Source organism: Dasypus novemcinctus, chromosome 23, assembly GCF_030445035.2.
Source record: "Dasypus novemcinctus isolate mDasNov1 chromosome 23, mDasNov1.1.hap2, whole genome shotgun sequence".
NCBI lineage: Eukaryota > Metazoa > Chordata > Mammalia > Cingulata > Dasypodidae > Dasypus > Dasypus novemcinctus.
In genome coordinates this window covers 15,231,983-15,254,501 of record NC_080695.1, presented here as the reverse complement: position 1 = coordinate 15,254,501, position 22,519 = coordinate 15,231,983, and the positions used below count along the sequence as shown (strand labels likewise).

Below are 22,519 nucleotides of genomic sequence, written 5' to 3'. Positions count from 1 at the left end.
TCCATTTTATATAAATTTTCAAAGTTAACTGGCATAAAGGTATAAAATTATTCATCATGTCCTCTTATGTTTTAATGTCTGTAGCATATGCCATGATATATTATTTTTAATTCCTAATATTGGTTATTTGTGACTGCTTTTGTTCTTAATTAGTCACACCTGAGGTTTATCAGTATTTATCTTTCCAAAGCACTAACTTTTGGCTTAGTCAATTATCTTCATTGTGTGTTTGCTTTCTATTAATATGTCATTAATTTCTGCTCTTATCCACATTGTTTTTCTTATTTTTTCTTCCCATTTATTTTTATTTTTTCTTTCTAACTGTATACTATTTTAAAAGTTACTTAAATTCTCTAATCCTGGGTTTGCTCATGTGCAAAATGGAGATAACAGTACCTGTCTCATAAGGTAACTTAAGTGCTTAGTATATTAACCGGTCTTACAACTGGCATTATCAGAAAAAAACAAATGTCTTCTGCACCTAGCCTTAACTTTAGCCTTAGTCATTGCCTCGTTTTGCTGCTTCTCAGAGTCATTTTTATGATGAATTCTGCTAATTCTGTTTCCGCTTCCTCAATAGATGCAATGAATCCTCTCTGTTCCTTTGCTTGCCTACTCCATTGCTCTGATAGTTACTTTACTGTGATATTAGGCATTTTTTATGCCAGTGTTGGTGGTTGCTTAGGGTGGGAAAAATAAATACATTAAAGAACTAAGGAAAACACAAAATAAAAAAAGCTTTTGACCAAAAAAATCCTGGTAAAGGAAGTTAAAAGCTCTTCTGAACCCAGATGCACAATCTAAGAGAACTGCACCTCATTCCCTGACTGGCAGACACAGCCCGCTTCTGTTATCCATAAGGTGGAGACCATTTCATTTCTCCGGAACCTGGGAGCTGGTTTGGCCTCTCTGTAGAAAGGTATATTTCCAGGTCAAACTTCCCAGAGTCCTTTCTCCCATTCATTTTGGGTTTCTCATCTCGTGCACACACTTCCTCCATAACTGATTTCCAGGGCAATGGCAGTGGACATCTCTTGACTCCCAGGGACAGATGTCATCCCTCCAGGCCTGGGTTTTCCTCCACCTGTGGAGATTCTGTGATGGCCTCCACAGGTGAGTAACTAGTCTCACTCCACTGGATGGTGACCTTGCTGGGATACCCTTTGCATATCCACATGATGCCATAAATGTAAACATATTCAATGAGTATTAACTTGCAAAGGAGCAAAGAGTTAAAAGGTGAGCATTCACTGGTGGTCTTGAGCACTACTGGAGAAAATGATTTGATGGCTCACTCAAATGTGGAGAGGTAGGAGGAGAAATAAGAGAACCCAGAAGGAAAGGGAGAGAGGTAGAAGCTGAAACAAATTAGCGAGGGGCTAGCAAGACACATAGAGTTCCAGATTTCCCTGAACCTCACAGCCCTTGAGGCTAGAGATGAAAGGAGAACCCAGTGTCCTGGTTCTCATTCTGGGCTTGGCGACTGCTTCTATTTCTGTGTCCTTCTCTTGTCCAGTCCTTGCTGCTTGCGGTGGGGTGGAAGAACAAAAGTACCCAGTGGCTACTCTCTTTGGCCCAAACTCCATATCCTGTTGGAAAGGAATCTGCCTCTTTTGGGAAGAATGAAGTGGTGTCAAAGGCCAGAGATCAAGACCCAGGAATCCTTAGAAGTTCAGTTTTCAAGGTCTCCAAGAGGTTGGGGCTCCAATGGGTTGGGGTAGGAACTGAATACACTGGGCTCCATTGGAGCATGAACCACTCTGCTGAGTTGAGTTTATAATTATTTTTTCATGCAACTGGAAATTTCAAACACTGCCCTTATCAATGTAGACATTCAATGTGGATAGTTTCTTAATGATCCTTGGATTTACAAAATTCTCTACCTAGGGTCTTGATTCACGCCAGATGTCTTGCAAACAACTCCAGGCTTTCACAGACCTACTCATCAGTCAGTTCAAGTGGAGGAAGATGGTGGGTGTGGGGTCAGTTGTTGCAATTTGGGTGAGTATTACTCTGTATATCTCTGTCTACCCACAGAGTTCAAATCAATTACTCTGCTGGGTTTAATCTGAGAGAAAGAAGTTGAGGAAATCGTCTCCTCATTTGAATTTTCTGCTTCTAACTCAGGAAGTACTTGTCAGGTTGGAACAAGTACTTAACAAGAGAACGAGCAAACTGTACCAAGCAGGGGTAGCTGTAAGCAAGTCCAAAGCACAAACCCAGAAGAGCTGGTCTGAGGCAAAGATATTAGAAATCAAAGCCATCCATGTGTTCTCTTTCCCCAAGTTGTTATATTTCTGCTCCAGCTCAACTGGCTCTTTTCCAATTCTTAAATCGAGAAGGCGACTGTTACTTCCATATGTAATCTCTAAGGATACTCTGCTCCCCCTACACACAAACATATTGGTGCACATGTGGAAATTTCCTCTTCCCCTTGATTCTGCCACACTCAAAAAAAAAAAAAAAGAGTTGTAATTTTTCAAAATGGAGCTTTACCAGGAATACAATAAGGAAACAAAGCAAAAGAAACCTCAAAGATATAAATCTACACATTTAAAAGAGGACAAATATACTTACGATAAAGAGCGATGGGAGGCAAACAGAATTACCTCCACAGCTCCTTTCTCTGGGTGTTAGTTCAAACTTTTCAATGTTGAGCCTGAGATAAGTTTCTTTTATTGCTGTGACTAGTTCTGGTGAAATGGAAAATCGTTTCTTGAACACCCTTTCTTGTTTTCTAGTTCAACTCAGGTCTCTGTCAGAGAACAAAAGATAGGTAGGTATTCAGTCGAGAAGTGTTATTTCAGAGTGGAGTGTATGTTTGCCTGTAGTGCCCCCCAAGATTGTATTTTTTGGGGACCTAAGTCCTGCAGGAGGATAGGAATACCCCAAAGGATGGCATTTCCAGATATAACCTTGGAGACATCAGCCTATAGGCCACCCTGCCCTGAAGCTGTGTTCTCCTTGTGCTTCCTCTATTTTCTGACCTGTTCACTTTCATTCCATCAACCAGGTGGTTCTATCCTAAGGTGAAATTCATCTTCTTCATCTACTGTCTTTCATTAGCTTCCAGGCCTAGCCTGGTTTTTGGGCACTCATATCTGCCTCTTAGCAAATCTTATCTCTCTCTCCCAACCTTTGGTGAGAATACTGCCCTCCTTAGAGACCCTTTGCCTCACAGCCCTATTTTATCACTCATCACCTTATACTGTCAGCACTTATTTCCTGTCTCTCACCTTTGGTCAAGCCACATCCCATTCGTCTTTGGATTACCAGTGCTCAGCACATAGTAGGGACTCAGTAGATGTTAACTGTGGCTAAGAAGGCAATTAACATTTGTCAAGCATCGACTGTGTGCTAGGAGATTTATATACATGAGTTCCGTCTCTCAAGCTTGAATCCACAGTTGTACGCACAAATAACTTCTTACTTTTTCCTGAGGCATCCCTCCAGTTAACAAAGTTGCTTGGAATTTTAAAGATATTTTATGAGTGGTTACTAGAGAAATATACTATATAGATACATTAATAATAACAGACCTACAGAATTAAGAGCAGGATCCCTTTAAGAACTAGGAAAGAAGCTTCTTCCTTCCTTCCTGAATAATTCAGTCAAAAAGATATTAGAGTCGTGACGTCAGCAAGAAGGCAGGGTTCCATTCCCCACAAAACTTTTGAACAACAAGCACAAACTGGCAGAACCATTATTTTCAGAGCTCCAGAAAACAAAGGATTGCAGTAAGTGCATGAGCACCAAATCAAGAAAAAGGCAGCTTAAAAACAGTAGAAGAAAACTCATGGCACCTTTGCAGGCCCTTCCCGACCCCTTCCCCAACTCAGCGTGGAGGTAGCCTGCACTCCCAGTGCAGGTCCCCGATGGAGCAGGATGCAATTATTTGCATCCCGGGGTACATGTACGTCTGTATCAGTCCATCTGGTGGCAGCCTGAAGGACTGAACCAGGATGCTTGTCTCTGTGTTGCTGTTTCAAGAACTTCCCCTGGAAGTAGAAGTGGCTCACAGGGCAGCCAAAATGTCACAAGAAAACAATCAATGCACACCTGCCTGTGGCAAGGGATTAAGGCATACAATATAGTGCCTGAGACCAGGAGGAAAGACTATGAATTTTGGGAGAGAAAGGGGAATTCAGAGCATCTGTGTGAATGGGGCGGGGGGCGGGGGGGGGGGGCGGAATTCATCAGGCCCTGCACCCATGCCCGGGACAAGACAGCTTCCTTCCCTTGAAGGAACTGCTGAGTATTTGTATTGTGATTTTGAACTATACGGCCATCTTTCCCATGAGGCAAGGCCAACGTAGGGGTTCTCCTAACCAGAGTCTTATGTTTTGGGTAGAGCCCCAGAGATAGCCAGAGCCTCAGCCCGCTCCTTTGCCAACTCTTCCTTAGGTCTTTGCATTTATCCAAGCTTTCCCTGTGAGGTTTGTCATCTTCCCTGAATCTCTCTCCTTTTTGTCCATTGCGCAGAGAATCCCACAGACAGCTGCTCCCTGAGGGTAGTCCTCTAGCTCCTTCTTCTCTGTAAAGGATCTCCTCATTCTAAATCCGGGAGAGAAAGGGCAGAGTTGGGTTGAGGGAAGAGGAAATTGGAGTGGGGAGGGAAGATTTACTCAGGTGTTGGCATCCAGAAAGGAAAGCAGGACTTGGGAGGGGTAGGGAAAGCGAGAGCCTGGAGGGTTGGCTCCAAGCCTCGACTCCCCTCTGGTGGCCGTGGGAGTCTCACACTCAGGATGGGATATTTGAAACCAGGGTGGGGGGGCAAAAGCTGATAGGAACCAGAAGACAGATTTGCCATTTATTGTCTTGGTTCCTGCACAGGGCTCAGATGTACAGTTCTCAACAGGACATGGTCCCTGCAGATGCGGGTGGGGGCGGCTCAGATTTTACCATGAGGCACTGAGGGCAGGCCTCCTGCCCAAGACTCCCTGGCAGAGGAGGACAGAGTTGGTGAATGGAAAACTCCTTCCCAGCAGGCAAAGGAAGGGGCACAAACCACTGACACCTTCCTCTGTCTCGACCTGCAGGTCTTGTACTTCAGGATTACCTGGCCTGACAGTACCATCCCTCGGCCCCCAGGGCCCCGCCCTGCCAACAAGTCCTCCAGCTCTTGCCCCCAGGGGCTCTTCAACCTGACCCACCTTCTGTATTGGCCTCCGACCCCCGGGGACGAGGGAGACTTTTTGGCCTCCACCAGCCCCCAGACCTCCACCTTCCACCTGAGGGAGCCTGCCCGGGCCAGCTATGCCCTGGGAGGCCACCTGGAGGCTGTGCTTGTGGCCAGGGACCACCGGGGCAAGCCCAAGACCCACGGTGGGGATCTGTTTCGGGCACAGCTGCTGGGTCCCGACCAGAAGGCAGGGGTCCCTGGAGCTATCCGGGATCTGGAGAACGGCACCTACCTGCTGTCCTTCCCCCTGCTCTGGGCTGGGCAGGCCCAGGTGCAAGTGCGGCTGATCCACTCCAGCGAGGCCGTCGGGGTTCTGCGGAGAATCTGGAGGGACCAATGGGCCACAGTTGATTTTAAGGGCTATTTCCGGGGACCCACAGGCTATGAAGAAAGCGTGATTTGCAATGTTAACCCCCTGTTGATTGCGGAGGAAGAGTCCACCTGTTACTACAGAGATGAAGACTCGGGTGAGCTCTGGTTCTGTGCCAGACCCCCTACCCTGCCCTGCGACTCACTGGTAGAGCATTCAGGTGGAACTTACTGGAACGTGACTACGCCCGATGATGAGGCCCTGATGGCATGGTAAGAAGCCCAGCGGCGTCTGGGATGCTGCCCCAACCCCTGAATCCTGGTCCTGGTGGTTGTTCTGCCTGAGCCCCTCCCATCGTCCATCTCTGCACTTCTCTGTCCTGAGCACCTGCTCTGTGCCACGACCGCATGCTAAGTGCTATTTATAGATAGGTTGGGGGCACATGACTTTTTAAGACAAGCAGTGTGATGAGTGCTTAACTGTAGGAGGTACCGTGGAGGACACAGAGAAAGGGCCCTGCAACCTGCCTATGATGATCAGGGCAGGTGGCAACGGAACTGAATCTTGAAGGAGAACTAGGAGCTGAGGGAAGCAAGGACCTGAGGCAGAGAGAGGGGTGAGGGCACAGCTGTAGAAGTAGGAAAGAGCAAAGTGTGTTACAGATCCTCGGTACAGATTTTAGGGACTGAAGGACAATTATGCAAATGATGAGGCTTGAGGCCAGGGCCAGACATCAGGGAGCCCTGTACCCCATGCTAAGGAACTAGGCTGCTGCCCTGAAGGCAAGGGAAAGCCATGAAAGAATTTGGAGCTTTAAGATCAGGCTTGCCTCTCTGACGGCTCACTCTGGCTACAGGGTGGAGAATGGACTGGACAGGCTTAGGCTGGAGGCAGGGACCCTGGAGAGGAGTCCACGCTGGAGCTGATGTGACTTGGACAGGGATGGAGGCAATGGATACTCCCTGGAGGGGCAGATTCATGAACTGTGGAGGGAGAACAAGGAGGACTTGGTAAGAGATGGGCTCTGGGGGCCAGGGAACGGGAAGCGACGTTGCCAATCACAGGAGCCATCTGGAAGAAAATGGTTGCGGTTTGGGAGATTTTGCTGTGAAGGTGGGACGCCGGGTGGAAATGGACAGACCGCAGGACAGAAGATGGATGTGGTCGTCTCCTGTTTCGTCAGTGGAAAGTCAAGGTCTGTGGGGCGAAGTAGCTGCTTTGGGGTCATGGCGCTAGTGAGATGGAAGGCAGGTCTGACACTGGGCCTCGCTGCCCTAGAGAACCAAAGTGCCCTCACAGGACAGATCTGAATCACAGGGTTTGCCTGGGGGTGGGGGCAGGAGATCCCCTAGCCTGGTCTTTCACTCAGGCCTCATATGAAGACTTTTGGCTTAATTCCCTAATGACTTTAAACCTAAAGTCCTCGCATTGGTGTGCAGTGTATTGAAAGTGTCTGTGAGTTAAATGCACACATTTGCAATATGCCACCGTGTTTTTCCTGTTTTGCCACGTTTTAGGGTTTCTATAGAGAACAAGTTTAGTCTAGTAGAAGAGGGCACAGGTGCTCAAGACTGCCTGGTTCAAATCCCAGCTCCACCAGCCGGACGTGCTTGTGCAAATTCCTTTTCTGCTCTCAGCCTCAGTAACTTTACCTGTAAAACGGGAATAAAAATAGAGTCTATTTTATAGGGTCCTTGTGAGAATTAAACAAAGTGATACAAACAAAGCACGCGGAATGGCCCATGGTGATGGCCTATCAGCTCACCTCGTTCCATTCCTGGCCTCTGGGAGAAGACAGAGGGTCCTCTCTGCACTTCTGACGCCCCCCGCAAGGAGCGCTGTCGAGTTCTCAGTCGCCCCATGTAGGTGGTCCGCGAGCCGGGAAGGCTGGGTGTGACCCCGGGAAGGGAGCAGAGACTGCAGGCTAGAAACTAAGCAAAATACGGGCTATGACATGTCCAGTCTGCAAAGCCCATTTCCCTGGAGGGACAGAAATGGGCAAGGGAGAGGAGGCTGGCCGCAGATGGGGAAGGGGGCTGGACCTGGGCTAGAGGAGACCCCCAAGACGAAGCGGGCGTCTTTTAAGATGGAGACCTCCTGCAGAGAGGGAGCTACTGAAGGCACAGGGGGAGGAGGCAAGGCCAGGTCCCCAGAGGATGGCCGGGTGGGGGCAGAGCAGAGGTGCAGGAGCATCCCCTCCGAGGGGACGTGGGGGGGCAGTGGGGCTCGGGGAGAGGGCTGGCAGTTGAGATGGTCGCTGCTCTGCAGCCCGGTGAAGTGGGAGGAGGACAGGGGAGCCCTGGGAAGAAGGGGGCTCCAAAGAGCACCCGAGTTACCACTCGTGGCTTTGGGGAGTGGAGCGAGCTGGCCGGGGAGGGCTCGTGGCACCGAGGAGAGCAGAGCTGGACACTCGTGGTCCCATCTCCAGCCAGACGCCCATCTCTGGGGACTCTGCGGCCCTTTGTTTTGGGGCTGGGGGTGTGTGGACGGGGCTGGGGGTTGGAGGGCTCCACTCTCCAACCTGAGAATTTTGCACCGGGAAACCTTGGTCTTTAAAGACAGATTTTTAGGCACCCTTGGGTCAGGAAAGGAGAACTACATGCCCCCTTTGCACCAGGGGTTTGCAGATAAGTTTGTGATTCAAAGCAGGAGCCGTCTCAGGAGGGCAGCCGAGCTCGGGGGTTACTGTTTCAGTGCTCTCTGACAAGATGAACCTCTCTGCGGCCTCGGTTTCTTCATTTGTAAAATGGGGATACTGATAGGACCTAGCTCGTAGAGTCGTGGTAGGGAGAAGCTAACGTGAGATGTGCTTGGAGCAGGGCCAGCGCCGCGCAGGCTCCGTCCCTTCTGTCCTTCTCATCCCTAACCTTAGCGCAGGCTGGGGCAGCCGTTCGGGCGCTGTCCAGGGTCCTGGCGGTCCTGGGCGTTGGGGGAGGGGGCGCAGAAGAGGCTGCATCCGAGGGAACCAGGGGTCTGCGGGTGGAACCAGACAGATGACTGGACGTGTGGTGAGGTGCCGTGGATGTGAGTCTGCAACGCCAAAGCCAGGTGTTTTCTTTACAGCAAGTCTTTTACGATCCCGAGGTCCTCTGCAGGTGGGCTGGTGGGGAGACGGCCTCTCACCTAGGGGCCTGCAGAGGGACAGACACCTCGACCCTCAGGGATCCTCCTTTAGTCCCCTCCACACGGGTCACCCCAAAGTGCCCCTCCTCCGAGCCTGTGTGGACTTGGACCCCGCAGGGTGTACAGCAACCTCCACCTGGGCCCAGTCTCTCCCGTGTCTGGGTTTTCTGGGGCTGCTGTAACAAGTACCCCAAACTGGGGGGTGGGGGTGGGGGAGTGATCCACAACAGAAATTGATTGTCTTACAGGTGTGGGGAGGCCAGAAGTCTGAAATCCAGGTGTCAGCCGGCTGTGCTCCCTCCAAACACTCTAGGAAGGGCTCGTTCCTGGCCTCTGCCAGCGTCTGGTGGTGTCCCTGGCGTTCCTTCCAGCTACTCGGCATCCCTTGGCTCTCGCAGCATCTCTCCAGGCTCTGCCTCCATCATCTCACGGCCGTCTTCTCTCTGTGTCTCGTCTGTGTCTCTTCTTATGAGACACTAGTCATGCTGGATTAGGGGTCCACCGTTAATACTGTATAAAATGCTAATTTAATACTAATCAAATACCAAATACTAATCCAGTATGACTTCATTTTAATTTAACTACTCTGCAATGTCCCTATTTCCAAATAAGGTCGCATTCATGGGATGGGGATGAGGACCTGAATGTGTCTTTTTTTGGCGGGGGACGCAATTCATACGTAACAGCTGGTATCATCCTACAGTTGCCCCTCTGTGGGGGACTGGGGCCCTGCTACCCTCAGAGCAGGCCACTCGGGCATCTTTCCAGATTGTCGGAACATTCTCTCACTCTCCTCATCCCCATCCTCACCCCTGAAAGCAAATCTGGGGTACAATCTCTTCAATAAGTCCAATTAGTCTGACTTATCATAGATAAATTGGGGGCACTTGAGTTTTGTTTTTTAAAAATTTATTTTATGTATTCCTCCCTGCCCACCTGATTGTTTCTCCTCTCTGTCTGCTCTCTGTGTCCATTCATTGTGTGCCTGTCTTCTTCTTAGGAGGCACTGGGAACTGAACCAGGACATCTCATGTGGGAGGGAGGTGCCCACTTGCTTAAGTCACCTCTGCTCCCTGCTTGTTGTGTCTCTCATTATGTTTCCTTCCTTGTTGCATCGTCTCATTGCATCATCTTGTTGTGTCAGCTTGCCATGCCAGCCTGTCGTGTCAGCTCACTGTCTTGCTCGTCTTCTTTAGGAGGCACAAGGAACTGAACCCAGGACCCCCCCACCATGTGGTAGGTGGGTGCCCAACTGCTTGAGCCACATCCACTTCCCACACATGAGTTTTTAAAGTATGCAGTGTGATGAGTGCTTAATGGTAGGAGTAGGTATTGCATGGCTGGAGGATACAGAGGAAGGGCTCCCCAACCTACCTATGATGGTCAGGGCAGGTGGCCTAGACTGAAGCCTGAAGGAGAACTAGGAGTTGAGGGAAGCAGGTGGGAAGCAAGGACTTCTGAAGCAGAGAAAACGGTGAGGGCACAGCTATAGAAGACAAGAGGCCCCTCAACCTGCCGGGGCATCTGAGGACCGGCCAGGAAGCTAAATGGCTGGATGGAGGGAAGACGGCAAGAGGATCAGTGAGGTTAAGGGGAGGGCATGAAGCGGCCAGGAGGGGCCTTCTAAGTACACTGGCTTTTGTTCTCAGTGCAAAGGGAGCCATTGCAGGATCCTGAGCAGAAGAGGGGCATGATACTTTCTACAAGGTCACTTGGATACTGTGCTGAGAGCGCACTGCACAAGGTTAGGGCAGAAGCAGGGAGATTGAAAGGTGGGCAGGAAGTTCTCCAGTAATCAGGAGAGAAAGGATGGCAGATCATGTAGCAGGGGCAGAGGTTTACAGTGATACATCTCTGGACACATCCTGAAAGCAGAGTCCCTAGGATTTTCTGATAGACTGAACGTGCTATATGATGAAAGAGAGAACTTACGGATGGCTGCAGGGTTTGGGGCCTGATCAACCGGGAGGACGGAGTTGCAGACAACTGAAGTAGGGAAAGCTATAGGGGAGGCAGTGAGGGTGGAGCTCGTGCATATTAGACATCAGGGGGAGACATTGAGTATGCAGTCAGATACACAAATGTGGAATTCTGCCGAGAAGTCTGGGCTGGAGATACAAACGTGGAAGTTAAAGCCAGGAGGCTCAGTGAGATCGCCCGAGCAGTGGGTGTGGTGTAAACAGCAAAGAAAGGCAAGGACTGAACTGCTTCACGGTGAAGAGGTTGGAGAGAAGGGGAGGAGCCGTGAAAGGAGGCTGAGAAGGAGCGCCAGGGAGGCGGGTGGAGATCTGGGTGCGTGGGGGCCTGGAAGCCGGGTGAAGAGCCCATCTCAGGGAGGAGGGAGTGGTCAGGCCAGGCCAGAAGCAGATGATGATCCGGGGAAGGCAAGAAATGGAAACGGACAGCAGATTTAGCCGTTTCCGTGGAGTGGTGGGAGTGAGAGCCCTGCTGGAGGGGGCTTGGTGAGACTAGGTAGAGAGAAGACGTTTGACAAAGTGCTCCAGACATCTTCTGCTTTCTGTGCTGAGAAAATCCCCCGAAGAACTGCTCCCTGAACCCCAGCTTCCAGCCCCCCTTTTCTGCTTCCCCCCCTCCCATCCTCAATGTCTTCCAGGAACCGTGACGCTGGAACAGAAGCTCTTGGCTTTGCGAACCTCCTTTCCTCCGAGAACCCCCACTTCACCTTAGCCCGGGATTCCCTGCCCTCACCACTTTCATTGAGGCTCCCCTTCTTGCCACTTGGTTTCTCCTCAGGAATGTGACAGACAAGGCCCTGGCTCAGGGCAGCTTTCCCATCTGGGTGGCCGAGGAGAACAAGAGGCGTCTGGGTGAGTGGGGCTGGGTTTGAGGAGCAGCAGCACTTACTGAGCGATGTGCTTGGGAGGGGCTGAGAGGGGGAATTTGGTATTGGAGAAATGCTCCCACAATTGAAAAAGAAACTAAAGAGACAATGACAGTTAAATGCCACCCATGGCCCTGGACTGGATCGATGAATGGAGGAGAAAATGCCCAAAAGGACGTTATTGGGGCATATAAAAAGATTGGAATAGAGACTGATAGCTTTACATCATTGCTCGATTTCTTGAGTTTGATAACTGTACTTCAGGAGGTTAATCCTCAAGCGAATGCCCTTGTTCTTAGGAAATATACCTGAAAGTAATAAATGTACAAGGAGCATGCTCTATGCAACCTACAATCAATGCCTAGTAGATAGATGATGGCTGGATAGATAGAATGATATGGCAAATGTGGCAAATTTTTAAAATTTGGTTGATCTGGGTATCTGGGTGAGGGGCAGGGTATGTTGGAGTTCCTGATAGGTTTGGTATTATTTTTGCAATTGGCCTGTAGGTTTGACATTATTTCAAAATGAATGCGTTTTTAAAATAAAAAATAATAAAAAGCAGGACTTATTCCATTAGACTCTGCTGTCCCCACTGACCATGCTGTCACTGCTTACAGTTCTGTCCCCACAACAACCGTGCCAGCCTGGGCTCCCGGCCACCAAGCCTTCCGGCTTCTACCACCAAGACGTGTGGCACTCTCTGTCCTGCTCCGGCCGCTCCTTCCCCACGGCCGACAGCATCCTGGGCTGCCTGGCCGGCCGCTCGGTGCACATGATGGGGGACTCCACGCTGCGGCAGTGGTGGGAGTACCTGCGCGACACCGTGCCCTGTGAGTGGCTGGGGGCGGGAGGGGGGGCCTAACAGAAGAAGAGAAGCAGCACTTTCAGGAGGCAGAAAACATTTCTTGTCAATGGGACCAAGTGGTTGGACTTCAGAAGAGTGACGCGGAAGAACAGGACACCTAGGTTTCGGATGGGAGGAGGGCTGGGAAACAGGGTGCCAGGTTAATCAATTATTCAAGAGATCACGCATATTCTGGACAAGTTAGAGTATCAAGTGGTCTAACTGGAGAACAGGTGTGTTTGAAAAACCACGACTCGATAAGCTTGACTGGAAGTGCTTGGGGGTAGTGAAGGAATAGAGTTGGAATTTCAGAAAGGAGTTGTAGAGAAATCAGGGCTCCCCCCGCCTTTTTTTATTATCCTTTTTTTTTTAAAAAAAAAAAGATACATAGATCACAAAAAATGTTACATTAAAAAATATGAGGTTCCCATATACCCTCCCACCTCTCCCTCATCAACAACCTCTTTCATCACTGTGGCACATTCATTGCATTTGATGAGTACATTTTGGAGCACTGCTGCACAGCACGGATTATAGCTTACATTGTAGTTTACACTCTCTCCCAGTCCATTCAGTGGGTTATGGCAGGATATATAATGTCCTGCATCTGTCCCTGCAGTATCATTCAGGACAACTCCAAGTCTCGAAATGCCCCATATCACACCTCTTCTTCCCTCTCCCTGCCCTCAGCAACTCCCATGGCCATTGTCTCAAAGTCCAGTCATGAGACAATTGTGGACTTGATGAGGGAGGTGATGAGAGGGCAAAATGGAAAAGAAATGATATTACGGTTGTAGAATTAAGGAAGACAACTGGAGAACTGGGGAACTGAGCACAAAATGGAAGTCACCGGGACGAGTGACAGGAAGTGGGGGTGGCAGAGGAGTGGGGGGAGTGGGTATACTTATTTTAGACTCTTTCATGCAAAGACAACGTGGGTGAGGCATTTGAAGACATGGGATTGGACTTAAAATGAGACATCAGAGCTGCAGATGGAGTTTTGGCAGCTCTTGTCCAAGGATCCAGCTAATGAAAGAGGGAAGAGAGTGGCGCAAGCCGAAGCCAGCCTGAGCCTTTCCCGCACCAGAGTTTAGGACAAATTCCACAATCCAGTGAAATGTGGATGAGGGAACATCCTTTCTGGGAGAAAGGGGCAACAAATGACTCAAGGAAGATGGAGGAAAGAAAGACCACGGGCTCCCACCGCCTCCCCGATCACCCCACAGAGGGGCGACCGGGCCCGCGGGGGCTCTGGGCTCCCGCCTGGGAAACGCTCCTCCTCCCGCTGCTCTCCTTTCTTACCTGTGAGGGTGAAAGAAACCGTATCCGGCTTCTCCACGTGGAACTGTCTGGATTTGTTTACCCCGGCTGCCCCCCACGGGACCCCTGAGGCCTGTGGGCTGGTGTGTGCTCTCCAGCTGGAGGGACCCAGCCCCCCGCCTCCCTGGAGGTGTAGCCTGGGCGCAGCCCCTCCCTCTGGGAGAGAGGAGAGCCCAGGAACCAGCTAAGCCAGTGTGCAGGCAGCCTCGAGTGAGCTGCCAGGGTCGCTTTGGGACAGTTTTGCTCAGGGCAGGATGGAGTAGATGAGCTCCCCCAGCCAGGCATGTTTTTCTTTTTTTTCCTTTCATTTTTGCAAATCTTTATTTTTTTAAAGATGCATAAATCACACAAAATGTTACATTAAAAAATATAAGAGGTTCCCATAGACCCCACTACCCACACCCCCCCCCCCACTCCTCCCACGTCAACCACTCCTTTCATCAGTGTGGCACATTCAATGCATTTGATGAGTAAATTTTTTAGCATTGCCATACAGCATGGAATATAGTTTATGTTGTAATTTTTAAAGACGGGTGGCAGCTCATGGGAGAAGGGAAGGAAAACCAGAAGAGGCACAACGTCTCAGAAGGGTCAGGGAGAAGGAGGACTGAGAGGAGTGCTCCTGGCTTGGTGATTAGGGAGTCGCTGGCAATATTGTCCAGACAAATCAGGCGATCTGAGCCACAAGAGTGCACCGGAAGGAAAGGCGCGCTGGAGCTTGTGTATGCTTAGATGAGGACGCGCAGCCCTCTGTTAACCATAGCTCTCCCCTCTCATCCCCGCGACAGCCCTGCAGCCGGTGGATCTACACGCGGTCTATCAGACGGGGCCCCTGATGGCGGTGGACGCCTCGCGGGGCATCGTGCTGCACTGGAGGGCCCACGGCTGGCCCCTGCGCTCCCTGCGCACCCCAGTGGCCTCCCTGCACTCCGTGGCCCGGGAGCTGGGCGGCTTGGCCGGGGGCCCCCACACCGTGGTGGTGCTGGGCCTGGGCGCCCACTTCACCACCTTCCCTCCGTCCGTCCTCGTGCGGCGGCTGGTGGGGATCCGGGCGGCCGTGGCTGCGCTGCTGGCCCGGGAGCCCCGCACGCTCGTGGCCATCAAACTGGCCAACACCGGCTACAAGTCCGTGTACGGCAGCGACTGGTTCACCCTGCAGCTGAACCGGCTCCTCCGAGCAGCCTTCGCTGACCTCCGCGTGGCCGTCGTGGACGCCTGGGAAATGACCTCCAGCCTGGCCCTGCCGGACGACATCCACCCGGGGCGGCTCATCGTCCGCAACGAGGTGGACATGCTCCTCTCCTTTGTCTGCCCCGTCTGAACGGTCCCAGGGCTGTGAGGCTGGGGAAGCTGGTGTGATCATCAGGCCCAGAAGCCCTGTCCCTCACCCGTCGGAACCTCTTCTCCATCCTCTCCCCAACCATGCAGGGGCCATAAAATCAGCCGGCGGGAACTGGGCTGCGGAGGTGGTTTGTGGGTTGAAGGGTAGAAGTGGGAGAGGGCAGGAGAGCCTGGCACCGGCTCAGTGCATCCTGGGAACTGTAGTTCCCGCCTGGAAAAGCAGTGCTGGGGGGTGGGTAGCAGCCAGAGCCAGGATCGCCCCCTGCACCAGGGCACGTGAGGAGTCGTTTCACGTGTGGGGTTTGCATTTAGAGTGTCACTGAACCTGGCAAATATCATTCTAGGGAAGAGTGTGAGTATGTATATAAAGGCTTTTAGGTATTGATTTGTAGAATATTTCTTCTAATTTTAAGAAGTAATTCATGCTTTTATAGAAAATTTGGAAAATCATTAACCAAAAATAAAAATCACCTGTGAACCCATGACTGGGAGATAATCTGTTTAAGTGCATATAGTCTCCAAAATTCTCTATGTGTTAAATTTTTCCTCTCCCCTTGCCCCCCACTTTCTTTTTTTTTTTTTTTTTGCTGGTGGTTGTAAACAGTTTTATCGATGGGCCCTTCTCCCACACATCGGTGGATTATTCAGAGGTCTAAATGGAAATCAAAGAGGCAGTCTTCCATCACAGCGAGTTAGAGTACATCAGGAGTAATTGATTGTGACTATCAAGGAGAGATTGTTTTGTTTTCATGCTAATTCTGATGGGGCCTATTTAGCCAAATTAATAAAATTAGTACAAAATTTTTATCAAGGTGTTAAAAGGAATTTTCGTTTTTGAATCAATAGCGTACTCCTGAACTTCAAGTCTTAGTGTAGTCTTAAAGAGTAGTTAATCCCAAAAAAGGGTGTTAACTGTCTGACTAAACTGCTAAGTAAGAGCTTAAGTGCATTTATGCTGCTCAGGTTATCCTAGCTGTCGGGACGGAGGGCCACCGTGCTACCATGATGGCTCAGGCTATGGCAGGGATGAGAATCAATAAGAAGTTCTCTGGAAAATGTTTTAACTGTGGAGAATCTGATCACATGAGAAAAGATTGTCGGGAAAACTCTGAGGGAAGAACAATGCCGATTGGACAGAAGATTTCTGCTCTGAAACGACCTGAGCTGTGTCTACGCTGTGGTAAAGAAAATCATTGGTCTAGCCTATGTCGGCCTAATTGTAAGAATGGCACCTCCTTGTTGGGAAACTTCCAACCAGCCAGCTTCCAGCCTCACTCAAACAGGGGGCTTTCCTGGCTCAGCAGGGCAATCCTGGCATTCCCCGGTTCTCCGCAGTGCCCTGGACTTATGCCCCGCCGCGGCAGGAAGCTCCGCCGTAGATATTCCTATGGCAGAACCTGTTATTCTGCTCCCAAGAGACACCCCGTCCCTGTAAAAATGGGAATAAAGGGACCTTTACCAATTGGCATGGTTGGACTTTCTGCCCTGGCCTGATGGCAGTGAATCCTGCTGCGTAGAAGAAACCGTGGCCGTGACCCTACTGAGAAACATCAGAGACACTGGTATTTTAAAAGCCTGGAAAAGGCAAACAATTGAGACAAGAGCTAAGGTCCCTGCTACTCTATCAAATTCTTCAATGTTGTTTGGTCGGGTAAGACAAAACTATACTCTCTGCCGTAATTGATAAAGTACAATGTTTTCTCACATTAAAAGAATTTGTAATATTGTTGGAATACTAAAAATCTTTTATCCCTCACTGAGATGTGTTAATTGGGAAAGGTTCTTCATGGGAGGAGGAGGACTTCCGGCAGGCTGCTTTAAAAAAAAAGTAAGCTGGATATTGACCTAGCGGGGGAATGGGATGTGGCCAGTACCAACACTGGCTTTGGGTGGGGTTTGTGGCAAAGGCAACATTCTAATTGAGTACCCCTCAGGTTTTAGTCACAATTGTGGGAAGGGGCTATAAGTACAATATAAAGAAGTGATTGTGTGCAGCATAGGGAGCCCTGCTGAAAGTGAAAGGCTTAACCCAATAGTGTCTGGTTACTCTGAAGACTGCCATCCCTATCCAAGGGTGGACTGCAAATACTAAAAACAAGCAGAAACAATGGACTGTTGTGAATCACTCTCCATGGGGGAGAGATCTGTGGAAGAACATCTGGGACACCTGCCAGCAGCGACAGGTAACTGTCTGTCATGTCCCTGCCCACTCCTCTAACACCCCTCTCAGGACTGCTGCGGCAGATGCCTCATGAAGTTTCAGAGCCATGAACTGGGACCTAAGCGGAAGCCGAGTGGCTCCAGCGGAAAAGTGAACGTCATGAGTACCAGACCTTGGGGTGCCTGGCGCAGCAGTTCCTGCTGCCTGCTATTCACCAACAGCTTGTGGCCTTAATGCTCACGTCAATGACTGGGACATCAGCACCCTCCAGCTCCTGGAAGGGGCAAAACAGGCTTTCACTGCTACAGACCCTGCCTCGGGACTCTTAGAACAAGCCAGCTATTGTTTTCTGCCTAGAAAATGAGTCCTCACAATGATGGACTAAGTTTAAATTCAACACTGAGTTGTGACCCCAGGTCCAGTGAAGAGGCTAAGAGCAGGACCAAGGAAGGTGTTGAAATTATGTGATAAACTTCAGCTGCCCCACAGCCCAAAATGGGGAAGGATTTGTCATTGCCTATGCCTCAAACTATGCAAATTGGGGAAAATGAGGTCATTTTTGATCAAGTACTGGCCTATATAGCCTTGCTGGTAGGACATCTTAAGCCTATAAGAAATGAAAGTTTATTCATTAAATGTCTGCTAGTTGGAAATCTTACTGTTTGTTGTTGTATAATCTATGGTAGTTATGGATTATGTATAAAATGCTTGAATACTAATCAGAACTTTTCTAATGAAACATTTTGTGTACTTAAGTGATTTGATGAACTGTAAGTGATATATAAATGTACCTTGATGTAAATCTCTTGTTTTAAGTTTGAAAAATCCTGGAACTGAATAACATTGAAACAAAAAGTATTGTTCGAACTTACAAATGAAAATATCATGCAGGAATCTTTGTTAATCAGTGAAACGTCATTTGTGTAGACTTTGCAAAAACAAAAAGGGGGAAATGTTGTGGGAAACTGGCTTACCTGTTTGTTATTGTAAATGTTTCACACCTGTTAAATGTTGCAGTTGTTCCTTGTTATTGTAAATGATGTTGCAGTTCAGATAGCGAAAGGCTGCTTGGTAGTTTCCCAATAAATGTGATGAGAAAACTAGGGTTGAGGGTCTCAGTTCCAGAAGCTGTGAGTCCCCTGGTCCCAGGTTTGTCTCCCCTCTTGTGTCTCTACCTTTATTTCTGCCTTGCCTTCCCTTCGAGCCAACCTAGTGTGAGCTGAATGCAGCTAGGATCACCCCAAGTGGAGCAGTCAAGGCGAAGGTTGATGGGAGCATCCTGGGCCGTTAAGGAAATCTAAGGCAAGTTTGAAGAGACAGTTGGGAAGTCCTCAACTCAGTGACGGCAAACAGAGGAGTCCCGTGTCTCCCAGGAAAGGGCCAGCCTTAGTGTCCTGTGGGCTCCTGGGGATGGATTTCAGAGGGCAGCAGCTGGGGCCACTGGTCACTTCTAACACAGACCCTGTGGTTGGAGGTCTGGAAACACGTTCTCATGGCCACCGCACCCCACCCCTGGTGCTGCGGGAGTCGACTCTTCCCTACAGTTTGGGGGGCAGCTCCTCCACAGATCTGATGGGCTTTTGCTCCTGAGAGGACTCTCGGGAGGGAGGTCAGCGACATCACTACAGCCCCATGGCGGTGGTAGGTCTGGGGGCTGCAGCCAGTTCTCCCCCTCTTGTCTTCCTCCATTCCTTCTGAGATTCCCTCACCCTCAGCCATCGCCTCTACAAATTTTGGTGGCAAAGGACAACAAAATAAACCTCAAGGAAAGCAGAAAGAGAAAATTAAGGAAACACAGGTGACTGCAACTGAGCACTGAAGATCTTTTTTGGGAGGGTTATGGAAATGTTCTAAAATTGGATGGTAGTGATGGTGGCACAACTCTGTAAACTGACAAAAAACAAAACATTGAATCGCACACTTAAAACGGGTAAGGTATGGCATGTCAATTATACCTCCATAAAGCTGTTTTAAAAGATAAAATACAGAAATGAATGAATGAATTTTTTTTTAAATCTAGAAAACTAAATAAATCCAAGAGGAAGGAATCTGGGGTCCTGAAACTAAAAGCTGGGAGCGGTGGTGACACCATTCATGACTGCGCTTCAAGTCAAGACTGTCCTGGTTATGTTTTTTAATGTAACGTTCTTTGTGATCTATTAACTTTAATTGAAAAAATTAAAATAAAAAAAAAAGAATACAAAAAGACTGTCCGAGGTCAGCTTGCCATCCCCGTACCTCTGGGCTCTGTGGGTGTAGACATCGCTGCCCCAGGAAGATTACAGCAGGAGGCGCAGCGGCCAGGCCCCTAACAGGGAGCCTGGGGCTCCTGAGGCCCCTCGGACAGGTTGAGGAGGGGGCTGTGGGCCAGGCCCTGCTGCTGACTAGCCCCCGCCCCCTGGCCGCTGCGGGTGGCAAGGCTGTGGCCCCGCCAGGCCTGGGTGGTCACGCAGAGGAGGTGAGCCGCAGCCGGACTCCACAGGGAGAAGCCAGCTTTGATTTTCTTCTGGTGTCAGTTCACTCTCACTCTTCAGGGAGCCCAGAAAACGCCTGGGTTGTTTACCAGGTCCCCCATCCCTTCCTAAGCGGACTCAGGACTTCAAGTCTTGTCTCCTACCCCGTGTAAAACTGCCCAAGGCTCTGCTTCATTTCTCAGCCACTGTTTCTGCTCAGCTTCTCTGCCAGTATGGCACAAACACCACGTCTAATATATCTAAGAAAGCAGACAGAGCAAATAGCCTGCTATGTGTGACATTTAGATGAAGTCCATAAAGTGAGTTGTGTAAATCTTTTATATCTGGGACCAGCACACTCTTTCTAAAAGGATCATGTACCAAATATATTAGGCTTTGTGGGTCATAGTTACTGAGTAAATATTCAACTCTGACATTATAGCAACAAAATGGAAAAAAAAATTTTTAATAAAAGCTGATATTTTACTATTAGTGTAGCCTGGCAATCTATTGGGCTTCATTTTTTAAGAAGTTTTGGATCATAGAGAGGTTCAACAATGGCAGTGGAGGAATACTGGTGTGGGATGTTATTGACAGGGGACACACATGGTTGGCAGGGAGTTCTTCAGGGCTTATATCCAGGGTACATAAAAATGTTTGGATATTTTCATAGTGGTTACAATTAAAAACAACAACTGAGGGAGTGCTGAGGTCCTAGCCAGGGGAGCTCTAGCACAATTCCTAAATGAACAGCAACAATCCCCCAAGTGCGATGGCAAAGACCAAAAAAGAAGGAAGGTCCAACAATGAGCCCTTGATACTAATGACTATGCTTGTAAGCCTGTGCACCTGAAATAAGAACAAGGCCTAGAGCTGCAGGGTGCCTAAGAGTTACCTCCTGAGAGCCTCCATGTTGCTCAAATGTGGCCAGTCTCGAAGCCAAACTCAGCATGTAAATGCGTTGCCTATTCCCCAGCGTGGGTCATGACTCCCAGGGATGAGCCTCCCTGGGGCTGAGGGATTACTACCAAGTACCAGCTGATGATGTAACTAGAAAATGAACTTGAATAAAAGGGTTAACTCAGACCAGCAGAATATCTCAGTCTACATATAATACCAGGAGTTAAAAATGCCTTTTGACCTGAATAAAAGGGGGAAATGGAAAGGACAAATGAGTTTATATGGCTATGAGTCTCCAAAAAGAGCCAGGAGGTTATCAGAGGGGTTACCCTTATGCACACCTCAGCTGAGTCCCAGAGACAGATAAAGTAGATACAACCTCAGATATTGGTTCTTCTGAGGGCTACAGAAACCCACAGGTTCTATGGTGATGGCTGATGGAGTTCAGTGCCATGTCAGTTGGCCCTACTTTGGAGTTTGTGTTTCTGTGTGATGGAGCTGGACTCAGATATGATCTTTGTTAACAAGCCTCTCCTGTTACTTTTACCAGATCTGTAGTTGGCACTGGGGTTTAGTATAAACCCAGGGGACCTGAATCTCTGGACTAAACATGTGATAGCCAGGGCCTGAGCCTCAACAGACTTGCAACTTCTACACTCTGGTTTATTGGACTTACCCCACTCAGCTAACATGGAGGTGAAGAAGGTCAACCACTACACCAGAGAGGCAAGAGTGCCTACAACAGAAAGCAGGAGAATTGCATCCAGCATCCATGTGGAATCTAAGCCCCCTCTTGATATAGATGTGGAATGGACACAACCATTCCAGGGTCCACAGGATGGAGGAATAGAATATGGATTAGAGTGGACTTACTGATATTCTATTCATGAACTATTGTGATTAGTAATCGAAGAAAATGTGGTACTGGTGTGGAGAAAGTGGCCATGATGGCTGCTGGGGGTAGGGAGTGGGAGGAAGAGATGTGATGTGGGGGCATTTTTGGGGGTTGGAGTTGTCCAGGGTGGTGCTGCAGGGACAGTCACCAGACATTGTATGTCCTCCCATGGCCCACTGGGTGGACTGTGGGAGAGTGTGGACTATGGTGTGGACTATTGACCATGAGGTGCAGCGGTCTCAGAGATGTATTCACCATGTGCAATGAATGTCTCACGATGATGGAGAAGGTTGTTGTTGTAGGGGGAGGAGTGGGGTGAGGGGCTGATATTGGGCAGGATTTGTCCTGCAGGCCACAATTGGCTGACCCAGACTTTACAACATGGCTGCTTCTTTCTGTTACTGAAGAGATATGTTAAATTCTCACACACTATGCTTGAGCATTTAACTATTTTTTACCTATAATTCTGTCAGTTTGCTTTATATACATTGAGGTTATATTATGAGGTAAACACAAATTTAGAATTGTATCTTCCTGATGACTCTTTTCTTATGAAACATCCTTCTTTAGGTCTAGTAATACGTTTTTCCCTTAAAAGTCTACTTTGGCACTAATACAGCCAAGCCTCTTTCCTTTCACTTAATGTTTACTCGGCATATCTTTTTCCATCTTTTTACTTTCAGACTCTCTGTTTTCTTGTGTTTTAGGTGTATCCCATAGAAGAGACATGTTTTTCTCTATCAAGCACGGCAATCTCTGTTGGGTCCATTAAATGTTTTTCTTTTTTAATATGACAAGAGCAGCAGCAGCAAGTAAAGATGTTGTTCACTGAATTATCTCTTTTTTTCCCCTAAACTTTTAAATTGTAAAATATAGCAAAAATGCAGAAAATGGATACAACAAATACATAACTTAGTACTTTATCATGAGGCAAACATCCTTGCAACAACACTTCGATCAAGGAAGAGAACCTAGGCAACCTTCCATCATGTCTGAGGTTCAATAAAAAATAAGTGGGCATGCAGACAGAAAAGAATTAACAGAAACAAAGAAAAATAAGTAGACTTAAAGGAGATCCAAACATTGGAGCTATTAGAAATGAACTTTAAAATAACTATCATTAATATGTTCAAGAAATTGAATGA

The 22,519-nt window shown here is 48.8% G+C and overlaps 1 protein-coding gene across 1 annotated transcript; it reads left to right on the top strand.

The window, feature by feature from the left end:
- Positions 1-1,905: 1,905 nt before the first annotated feature.
- Positions 1,906-14,945, top strand: LOC101434285 (NXPE family member 3-like). The gene is made up of 5 exons (XM_058286174.2): positions 1,906-2,001; positions 5,040-5,764; positions 11,370-11,443; positions 12,078-12,290; positions 14,413-14,945. The coding sequence occupies exons 1-5, from the start codon at positions 1,906-1,908 to the stop codon at positions 14,943-14,945; spliced, it is 1,641 nt and encodes a 546-aa protein (XP_058142157.1).
- Positions 14,946-22,519: the final 7,574 nt, after the last annotated feature.

Bases quoted from the DNA above. Each gene is read 5' to 3' on its own strand.
- LOC101434285 (XM_058286174.2), top strand. From the start codon at position 1,906: ATGTCTTGCAAACAACTCCAGGCTTTCACAGACCTACTCATCAGTCAG. The intron at 2,002-5,039 runs GTGAGTATTACT...CTCGACCTGCAG, and splicing joins GGTCAGTTGTTGCAATTTGG to GTCTTGTACTTCAGGATTAC. The intron at 11,444-12,077 runs GTGAGTGGGGCT...CACTGCTTACAG, and splicing joins GGAGAACAAGAGGCGTCTGG to TTCTGTCCCCACAACAACCG.